Consider the following 11,589-nt stretch of genomic DNA (forward strand, 5'->3'; position numbering starts at 1 on the left):
TATCAAATTTTAGGTTTAGCAATTAATAAACCTGTGAAAGGCATTGGATTTTCTTCTCTTTTTAATATCATTAAGTTAGATTTTTCTTTGAAAGAAATAATTTTCTCCTTATATATGGCCAATCAGTTGTTATAGCTGTTTTCTAGCTAAATGGAAAGACTCCAAGTAGTGTTGAAACCTCCCAAATTAGGAGTAGAAGTATTTAAATCTGCAGCCCCGGGGTATTTGTGACATTGTTTTTTTCCACAATTGGAAATGTCCTAGAATACATTACATTACAAAACTGGCCTTGCTTAGGTCTTTCATGACTTCTTAAGGTATGGGAGCATGCCTCTGAGAGACTACAAAGGCAAAGCACCCTGAGCTTGCAGTCCCCTTCCCCCTAGTTTCATACTTCGGCTTCAGTTACATTCTTGGGAAAAGGGTAGTTGGACACAGTGCTTCCAAGAAGGAGATGGTGAACACCTCTGTTCAACACGACTATTTTCAAATTTCATATCGGCTCTGTTTGGACTATATTAATCACATCTTCTTCCTTGATTTCAAAAGAATATAAAAACCTCAGAAGCCATTTTATAAATTACCTTGCCCAAATCGTAAAATATTCAAATGTTCTTGTGCCATATTGAAATGTACAGTAGTGACAAGCTACACCAAAAGTAAGTTGTTCAATTTCCTTGTAAGAGTGACAGTGTCCAGGATGAGTGGAAGATAATAGTTCTATTTGCCTGGAAGCTGGAAAATCCCAGATGACACTTAGATGCAGGATCTTCCCAGCACCTTTAGGAGACAAGCTGCAGCAGTGCTAGGCCCCTTGATTGCTAATGCTTTGCAAGGTTGCACATGAGTGCACAGGAGTTGATCACATATGGGTTTGGGTGCTGCTTAAAGGCTCTTAAGAAGATTCAAACTTCCTTTGGAGCCTCGGTGACTGAAGGGACTTCCTTGTGGAAGAGAACTCCCAGGCAGGAACATACATTTCTGTTGACTCCGAGGGCTTATGGCTAAAGTATTTTGTCACCTTGTTTTAAGGTGATAGACAAGTATGTTCCAGATAATATGTATATACATACATATATATATATATATATATATATATATACATATATGTACCCTCTTTGCCTCTTTGCTGCATTTCCCTTCCTTATTCGAGTCCTTTCTTTCCTTTTCTTTTCCTCAATGCTAAATCTAATTTCTAAATATTCTCCAGTGGACTCAGTTAGATAAACTTCTGTCTGAAGTGATTACTTTTATTTAGTCTAATTCATTTGAACTACCCCGCTTTGAGTTATATCAGTAAAGAATGATCCCGTTGTCAGGCAGCTGAGGCAGATTCTGACTAGAGGTGAGAAATATTCCCCTCAATATCCCCTGGCAGACTGAAAACGTTTTTCATTGTAGATATTTCCAAGCACCAGCTGGAACATGTTGAGCGGTTTCTCTGCTGTGCAGAAGATATTTAGTTGTAATAACTGAGAATAGCTATGGCGTTACTGCTATTATGATTCCTTTTGGCTAATTGGATTGTTGCATTTAATTTAATAGCTGTATAAATGCAATGATTACTCAGTCATATGTTAGAAAGTGAGTCTATGAGTGTGTAAAAATTAGGTATTCTGGGGCTGTGATTTAGAGAAAAGTATTTTTACTTCTTTTGAAAAAAATATGACTAGTTGTCAAGTGTGAGAATCACCTATACACGTGAAATATAGACATTACATAGGAAGTCAAGGGGTGACTTTTTAAAATAGGTCCATTTCTTTGACCATATTAGAAATGGCAATGAACTAGATTTTTTTTGAAAATGATATCTATTTTTTATAAGAATAAGACATAGTAAAATCAAACTGCATTTTTAAAAGTCTTAGAAAATATTTTTCATTATCGTTCTATTATATTATTATTAAAAGGATATTAGTCTTCCTTCATATTTTTATGGCATTAGTGAAGTGGCTGAATTGAAATGCCCAGCTGTACCCAGCTTTCTCTTTTGTGTACCAGCCAGCTCCCAAATCATAACACGGAGACTTCTTATTTGTTATGAATGCTCAGCCTAGCTTAGGCTCATTCCTGGTTAGCTCTTTTAACTTAATGTGTTTCTCTTTATCCACCTTTTTCCTCTGGGATTTTCACTTTTCTTTCCTTCTGTATATCTTACTTTCACTGCTTCTCCTGACTGCTGGCTGGGGGCTGCCTGGCTTCTTGGCCTGGGCGTGTCTCTCTCTTTCTTCCTCATTCTTTTCTCCCTCTTTCTCTCCTCTCTTTTTCTTCTCCTATTTATTCTCTCTGCCCGCCAGCCCCCCCCACCTATTCCTCTCTCTACCTAGCTATTGGCCATTCAGCTCTTTATTAAACCAATCAGGTGCCTTAGGCAGACATGGTGAAATGAATGCAACACATTCTTTACATGATTAAACACTCACCTTTACATCATTAAACAAATGCAGCGTAAATAAATGTCACATAACTTTACACAGTTAAAGTAATATTCAGCAGCCTAAATAAATGCTAACACACCTTTGCCTAGTTAAAGTAATATTGCACAACACCCAACCTGTAATGTGTGATCAGTACATAGAATGATTCTACAAGGTTTAGGGCTATTCGGAGATTGGAAGGCTAGAGGCCAAAATTTATGTCTGAAAAAGTTCTTTTGTGCCATGATTGTGAATCTTTCAAAGTTCATTGAGCCACCAACTGTGTACCTGAAAATTTGCTCTGCCTCCAAACTGCTGAACTAATTTTCAAGAGTCAACACTTAGGGGATGGGGGCAGAAGCTCTCACATTGGCTTAAATTAAAAAGGGAAATTTTTTTGGATCACATAATTGACAAGCCCACTGACAAGACTAGCTTCAGGCATGGCTAGATCCAGCTACTTTAAAGTTATTATTAAGATGCTCTGTATTATTAAGTTTCTTTGTTATACCTTGGGCGATTCATTAGACTTGCAACAGTAAACACATCACCGTGTTAGGAAGATGGTGTTCTAATAGCTGCTGGGACACACATAAGGTAGTTATGTGCAGTAGTCAAGGTGCTTCAAAAGTACAGCCATACCTGTGGGGAGGTAGACATTTTTAGGAGTGATGCACAGGAACTTCAGAGAAATTCACACTTGAACAGTATTTTGAGAAGCAAGAATTTTACAGACAGGCAATTTGTTTTAGGAAGCAGTTCATTGACTTGGTTATAACACTTGGGACATCTGTATTCAAATCCCAGCTCTTCCACTAACTATTCAAACCATGGCATATCTGTTAAGTTCTCTGGGTCTTGGTGTTTCCATGTGTGCAAATGCCAAGTGGAGCAGTTGTGCTCATAGCCAATGGGATGCTGGGGCTGGCCAGAGCCCTCTTCACTAACCACTACCACTTCCCCTTAGATAGCCTCTTCCTGAATCCTGACTGTTACAGGTGGGGCTTTAGCTGAGGGTTTAATGCTACCTATGGTAAAATTGGCAAGCACTTTCTGAGATTACTGTCTGCCACCCATTTCCTTCTGCTTGTCTCATCTAAATCATCTCTAAAACTCCAGGTAGTAAGAAAATTCTTATCTTGGTGTTAGTGCTGGTAGAACTGAAGTCCTAAAAATTTGGGTCTGTCAAGTGCCAGGGCTGATAAACACCTGGATATTTCTGACTGGGGCTCTTGAGTGCAGTGCTGGTGTGCTTAAGCATGACACCATATTCTACAAGATGCACGGTCTTCTATTAGTAGTGGACGTCCCTTCGATGACTTAGCTTCTGGATGTTGCTGTGGTGAATCACCCATATTCTTTGAGTACTAACGTGTTCTGCCTCTGCATCACCCTGAGTTACTGGCACTCATTTTTGGGTCTGTGTTTGCCTTTCAGGTGAGCCTTCCAGGTGGTCCTCCTCTCATTGCGATTGCTGCTGCAAGAATGGCAAGGGAGACAAAGGGGAGAGCGGCACCTCCTGCAACGACCTCTCCACTTCCAGCTGCGACAGCCAGTCAGAGGCCAGCTCTCCCCAGGAGACGGTGATCTGTGGTCCTGTAACGCGCCAGAGCAACATCCAGACTCTGGACAGGCCCATTAAGAAGGGCCCCGTGCAGCTGATCCAACAGTCGGAGATGAGGCGGAAAAGTGACCTGCTCAGGACTCTGACGTCGGGCTCCAGGGAGTCGAACATAAGCAGCAAAAAGAAAGCTGCGAAAGAAAAGCTCTCCATCGAAGAAGAGCTGGAGAAGTGCATCCAGGATTTCCTGAAGATAAAAATTCCAGATCGCTTCCCCGAGAGAAAACATCCTTGGCAGTCTGAACTTTTACGGAAGTACCATCTATAGGGGAGGGCTGGGGATAGTCACCATTTTGAAATACCCCCCCCCCCAAAGGAAGACATGTTAAAGGAAAATGACAACTAATGATCCACATTTGTTAGAACACAATAGTCCATTGATGTACTACTGCCTACTTTAACTAGCTCACCTTAACGTGTAAATCCACAGGGTAGATTTCTTTTCAGATGTGGAACCAGAGGCGCGCTCTTGTGTTGTCCTTTGTCTTTTATTAACTTGGTCCCATGTGCTGAGAGTCTTACATACAATGAAAGCTGGCTCCATGTGAGTAGCTCACGGGCTTTGGGAGTCATCCATCCCAAACCGTTTTTTTCCCCCCTCTCATTTTCTGCCTCCTTCCTTTGGTCAAGGATGGGGAAAGAGATATGATCCAGTGGCATATGTCAAGATTTTTAATTTTTTCTTTCCTTTTGTTTACGGGGTGAGGGGAGAATGGCAGATTTGTATGATTTTTTCACTTAGATCTCTATGTGCCAGTTTCTATTGACTCTGTATGCATGAGCACTTGTGCAACACAAGCACAATATATGTCTGTATATATGCACAATGGATGCACATGACCCAGGGGCTGGACAGCAAAGGACTGGCACCCTGCTGCCAGCTGCCCACCCCCCACAAGAGCACTTCAGACAAAGGAACCTCTGCCTCTTTATTCAAACCCTCCTGGGCAGATTTTCCAGCCTCCCTAGGCAACACTTTCTAATGCTGAATAGGCTCCCATCATCAACGAATTCTCTTTCTTATTTTGAAGTGAATACCCCCCAGGCTCCTTTGCTCTGCTGTGCTCTTTCCCTACATTAGGAGACAGGGAGATGAGCTAGTGGAACACTGTTTGTGTTTGAAGAAACTAGCAGATATTCTCATTCATAAACACAGCTTGGAGATGCCCTGCACTCAGCCTTCTCCATTCTTATTTGATGATCACCATTCTCTACCTGAATCAGAGTTCTAATTTTCCCACATTTTTCCTGATGAGGCCTTTTGTATAAATCAGGCAAGTCCTTTGCATCCTTATGAGTTGTGAAGCTGTGAACAACACACAATGATTGAAGATGCATCCAGCCTTCAGTTTGCTTGCTTTAGAGGATTTGTACCCCCACATGCTTCCTAATTTCTCATACGAACTTTAAACTACACCTGTACATTGTTGCTTGCTTATAGCCAGGCTTGGTTGCCTTTGGGATCCTGGGGTTTGGCTGTGGTCATACTACGGTTTAGTTGTACCATTTCTAAAATGTCTGTAATGATCCGAGTGGGTGGGGCTGGAACACAAAAGTTATGAATTTGACTTTTTAAGCTTTTTAAAAAATATATTCCTGACCTGTATAGATACAGTCCAAAAGAAATTGTTAACAATGTCTATCCACATGACTCTTGTCTTCTATTAATCTCTCAATAGTTCTTTTGTTCACTTGTGCTAAATGAATGTCCAAAGACAACTTTTAATTTTCAGCATTCTTCACACATCTCGGTGGTAACTGAAAAAATGATTTGTCACTATAATGTGCCAAACATTCCTAATTTTTTGGTGTGTGTGTGTGTGTGTGTGTGTGTGTGTGTGTGTACATGTGCACATACATATGTTTAATTAGCACAGGTAATAAAGACAACCAGACAATGTCTATGGGAGGAAAATCTGATGACCAGTTTCTTCTTTCTGAAAACTTTCATTTAGGTACATTTGTTATTTAAGAATCTCCTCATTGATTTATTGGTACCTGTTAGTCTTTCTGAATTTTTTGTAATTCTTTACTACACAGGTGGATAATAGGATAAGGCAATGCTTTCTTGTCCTGATGCTTCAGAGAGTTTAAAATTTTAAGTGAAAAAGGAAAGGTGCTGAGTTGCCAGGAAAATTATCATTTATAAAAGTATTTTTTGTGTATTAATATTTTAGCAGATAGTTGATGGATAGCTTTGTGTAAAGCCTACTAATGCATTCTGTGTTTCTTGATGGTACATCAAAGACACCATCATAGTAACTATAGAAGATACTGAGAAGCATCATGGATCTTAATGGATCAGAAGACAGTGGATGTAAATGACTGACCAGATGATCATTGACTCACTGAAATGGCTTTCAGAGAATCTGAGATTTGAATAAATTGGCCAAAGTCCCCAGTTTCCTTAAATTTCAGCCCTAATCATAATTGTATCAAGACATTGAGGCACTCAAGAACTGGGCTGGCCATCAACACCATAGTTACTACTTCAGTTTTCAAATAGGAAATATAATGCTATACCCAAAGAATTATAGCAATGTTCTGCAGGCTCTGTTGTTAAGGCATTTCTTTTTTCTTTCCAGATACTCTGTACCCACAGCTAACAAGCTAAGTAGTAGAAATCTGTTGAAAAACAACAACATATCACTTTCTTTTTGGGGCTACCTGTAAAATGGCATCTGCCCCATGGTAAAATGTTTAAACAGAAAATACCAAAAGCATGGCATTCACTTGTGAGGGTGTTGACATGTTCAGGAATAGAGCCCAGGTTAGTACAAGGCTTTGAGGAGGCACCAAGAATATAAAGTCTTAGGTTCCCTTTGGCATGGAGTGATCTATCTAGCGTGCTCCTTGTAGTCTTCAACACACTGGGAATAATCTTTGGCTAAGTGAACCATGAGATTAAGCATTCTGGTATCCCTGGCTTCTGAGCCATAAGTTCAGTTATGGACAGAACAATATTATATACAGTTCAGTTCTTGAATGTGGATTTTGACAGGAGCTGTACATTGTTGCTATCAAGAAATGAATAGTACTGGATGGTCAAATGAATGAGACTTGACATGTGTATAGACTGAATTTGGGCTGCCTTCTCTGAAATCCTGTAAGGCTAAATTCTATGAACTTGGGGAGGTCATTAAATGGATATGTAGTCTCCTGAAGTTAGGGACATATTTATAAAGTCCTCCTACCCACTATTAAGAAGGGAACACTATGCAAACAGCAGAGGGAAAAGGAAAACACATGTTAACATAGTTTATAATTACCTCTTCCACTGCTCAGAAAAAAATGCACTGATGTAGTCATAAGCAACCCTGTGAAGTGGCTTCCAAAATACACTGTGATGTATTCCTGTGCACATCAGCATATCTGTCCTACTGGACATGCATGCATGCCTCGTTTTTAAAAGGGAGGAAGAGTGCAATGACAAATGTGCCTATCACTTGGCCTTGTTTAATTCAGAAGCATTCTTTCTCACAGATGGCAGGTGTCTGTTCATTATTTATTCTCTTAGCCACCCTGCTTATGATTCTGGATTATGTTTGCTTCTCCAGACTCTCCAGTCCTCTGAGTATCTTTTTTTTTATAAGCAGAACATGCTCCAAGGAGGGAAATTAATGGCAGATACAATATTTTTAAAAAATTACTCCAGTACAGTTCCTACAATGAAAGTCAAAACTTGATTCTCAAACTTTTCTTTGCTATCACTTCAATCTTTCAATTTGGTATATAGTAGAGTAGACCAACCCAGAAGAGCTGAGAGTTGGCATTCTCTACCATTGGATATATTGTCATGGAATTTGAGTAATGGTGGCCTTATGTTTGATCTTTGCTAGAATTAATAAGACATTTTCTGCGAACTTATAGGATGAATTTTTTGTCATCTCTACTTGACATAACAATTTTCTAAGGAAAAATGAAGGGAATTATTTTCCCCCTGGTGACTCTGTGGCAGATAAATGTTTTTACCAATTTGCATGCTGAGTTATAGGTTTTAGCATGGGCCATTTCTCTCTTTAATGTCTTGGTATTGTTGGCATCTTGCAATCTTGATGGCCTACTGTTCCAATTTATTTATTTTCTCTTACAGTGTTAAAAGAACACACTAGAGAAAGAATCAGAGTGAGCAGTGTGTATTTGGACCTACAATGGAGTTAGATGTCATTGGTAAGGGACTATACAATGATAGATATCTGCAAAGAAATTAGAGGAAATGAAACATGCTGGAATGAGTTTGATTTATATTGCCTTCATCACTTTGGTTCTAGATGAAATGGTTATTGCTCCCCATCCCTGTGGAAAGAAGAGTCTTCAGCTTTAATGACTACAGCCTTGTGATGCAGCCACAGTATTTGCTTGAAATGTCTGCTCTTCTCATTTTGCTATGGACACTGGGAAGGGGATTTTCCCCCAGTGACCACTGCTGCAAACACTTTTGTAGTCTGGTATTCATCACACATTAAATCCACTTATGGCACTTTCAGAAAAGGAGATCCCCTTATGTAGACTTCAGAGTCAGATTCATAAAACTTTTAGCAGGGGCAGGAAATCTGCATTTTGAACTAGTATCTTTAGTAGTTTTGATGGTTCAAGGACCACACCTTAAGAAATACTATTGAGGGACTAAGGAGAAGTCAACATATAATTCAAAGCAAGTGCCTTTCACTGTCTATGAAAGGTCCATAAAATCATGCTTCAGGACTAGGCCACAGTATGTCTCCAAAATCCCTTTATCACTTCATCTGCCATTCAACCAAAGTCTTCTTCCCATAAGGTCTGTGTTTGTGCCTTTTCCTTGAGTCGGAAAGCCTATATCATTACAGCTTTATCTTTTGGCAGATGGGCCTCTGCTCCTCAGTCAGGAAGCCTGTATCATTATAGCTTTATCCCAGGTGGACGGGGAATATCTCTGAGAGAAGCGTATTTTAATAATACCCAACAGGGAATGAAAGTAATGATGCTTTTTGTGCCAGCTGTTCATTTTATTACTCAGTTTGGGTCAAAGGAGCCAGAAAGTAATCCATAATTTAATGACTATGCTGCACCAAAGATGGTTCCATTGATGAAATACGCAGATAACACCAAAGCAATGTGGAATAATCAGTGATTTCAGCTCTTTAATCAATACAATCCTGACCATTTAATTACTTGCTTAGTCCAGTTTAACGTAAGCAGGATATGAGGCTCGTGGATGATGGAGATTTTTGAACCATAATGTTAACCAAAAAATGTAAATGAAAAGCCTATGTATAAGAATAAGCATACGAGAAAGGCAGAAGGAATTAAAAATGGTGACAACCCAACTGTAAGGACACAAAGGAAGTGAAGTTCTATAATTTTCCCCAGTGATTCTACCAGAAGAGACTGCCACACCATAATCTCTCTCTCTCTCTCCTCTCTCTCTCTCACACACACTCTCTGCCTCTCTCTCTCCCATTGTCTGTCTGTCCATCTGTATGTCTGTGTCTGTCTGTCTTTCTCTCATACACACATACACCACAGAGGCTGGAAGGTTACACTGACTCACCCACTTGACCCTAGCATATAACAGAATAATAACTGGATAAATGACATATGCCCATATGGAACAAGAAGTAGAATAATTAACTTGTCATGAGCATTAATGAACATTTAAATAAATACAAAAGGAAGTGAGAAACAGCTAATGAAATAGATGACCTTGAGCAGCTAACTTAGATTATTTGGTCAATATAAAACACACACACACACACACACACACACACACACACACACACACACACACACAGAGTTCAATTTGTTTCAGTCTGTTGCTTTCCCTGCTCTGCACCCAAATGGGAAGATGCTTTTATTGGCCCAACTTCCTAACCTTTAAAAAAAAAAAAATTCCTCTTGTTTGTGAACAAATTGCATTGTTAATTGGGTAATGAATTTTAAGCCCTAGAATGTCAGCCATCCTTTATTTAGGGAAACTATTTTTTAAAAGATAAAGAACAAAATGTTCCCTAGCCCAGCAATTATCACATGGTTTGTCCTGGAGGAGGGTAGGGGTAATTTTCTTGTTAATCAGATTTGTAAAAGCACTTAGAGGCCAATTTAGGATTTAGTGAGTCTGAACTTCTGTGATCTGCTCTGTCTTGTTTAGGTTATTCTTAGAAGGAACCTTTAGCTATTACCTGAATTTACACAATAAAAACCAGCAAAAGTTTAGGTTCTCTCTCTTTTTTTTTTTTCTTCCTGATATTGGGTCTATACGTCACTGATGGAAGCAGAACCAGAGAACTGATGCATTGCCAAGTAGTGAAGAGTTACTGCAAAGTTGCAGCTGTGTGTTCATGGTGTGGGTGTACACACAGGTGTATGACTTGTTTTTACATACCTGTTTGGCCAATGGTTATTGATCATGTGAGTACATAAGAAAAGTCCTTGGTTAAAAAAAAAAATTAATGTATTTTTAAATTCTGAACAATAGGTTATCATTTAAAATATCGACTAATTAATATTGGTCCCCTGATATTATTAAAACATTACACATGTCTAGGGTGTGGGGTGATCAAACTCCCTGTCATGATGTGTAAAGTCAAGAATTAAATCTTAGCCGGGTGGTGGTGGCGCACGCCTTTAATCCAGCACTCGGGAGGCAGAGGCAGGCGGATTCTGTGAGTTGAGGCACTGATACAAGTGAGTTCAGAAAGGCAAAGCTACACAGAGAAACCCTGTCTCGAAAAAAAAAAAAAAAAAAAAAAAAAATCTTACATAAAAATAAACAAACAGATAGGAAAGAAAAAGAAGGTAGTGTCAGGAATTGAACCCAGGGTCTAGGGTAGGGGGACAAGAGCTCCAGCACTTGACTACAACTGAAGCCCAGAAGAATGCATTTGGGGGAAGTTAAAACTAGAATTCATGTCGGTCATTAACTGTTTTTCTCCATTGTGACCAGGGGTCAGTAGTTTATCTTTTTGTGTGGAGACAAACAATTTCAGAAATTCTATTGGTTTGATTAAGCTGTGTGCATTTAAGGCAGTTCCTGCCAACTAGGCATGATTTTGTGGCCCAGCAGTCTTTGGCAATCCCTGCAGACATTTTTGACTGTCATGACTGACGGGTGCTGCTGAAATCCAGTGAGTAGAGATGAGAGCCTGCCAAGACTCCTCCAGTGCTCAAGGAAGACTCTCACAGCAAAGAATTGTCTATTAAAAAAATCCTAATACTGCCTAAGATGAGAAACTTAACTAAGGAATGCTTTACATTTCTTTTTCTTTCCTTTATTCTTCCCCAATATAATACCTCTATGGATTATTTAGGATTTCTATACAGTGCACCCTGATCACATTCACCTCCCATTCCTCCCAGGTCCACCCTCCCACCCTTGCACCCCCCCCCCCCCACACACACATAAAGAAAGAAAAGGACTAAGTCCTGCTTGTGTTGCCCACTCATTGGAGCATGGTCAAACTCCCAGTGGCCAGCCCCTAAAGATAAATGAATCCTTTCCCTCCCCCTGCTAGAAGCCATGACTTCCTTTCTGCACCGTGTCTAGAAAAAAACCTCCTGGTCAAGGCACAAGCT

The 11,589-nt window shown here is 39.7% G+C and overlaps 1 protein-coding gene across 3 annotated transcripts in view; it reads left to right on the plus strand.

Annotated features, from left to right (window-relative positions):
- The window catches only part of Kctd16 (potassium channel tetramerization domain containing 16), a 278,271-nt gene extending 269,596 nt beyond the window's left edge, over positions 1 to 8,675 (plus strand). For 2 of the 3 annotated variants that reach the window (XM_028858256.1, XM_028858257.1), the window contains exon 3: positions 3,855 to 8,675. In XM_028858256.1, the coding sequence (XP_028714089.1) occupies positions 3,855 to 4,306 (452 nt within the window). In that variant the 3' untranslated portion in view covers positions 4,307 to 8,675. The remainder of the gene's footprint in view (positions 1 to 3,854) is intronic. The other variant, XR_003733218.1, reaches the window with a different exon arrangement.
- The last annotated feature ends 2,914 nt before the right edge of the window (positions 8,676 to 11,589 follow it).

The sequence above is a fragment of the Peromyscus leucopus genome, chromosome 19, assembly GCF_004664715.2.
Source record: "Peromyscus leucopus breed LL Stock chromosome 19, UCI_PerLeu_2.1, whole genome shotgun sequence".
Lineage (NCBI taxonomy): Eukaryota > Metazoa > Chordata > Mammalia > Rodentia > Cricetidae > Peromyscus > Peromyscus leucopus.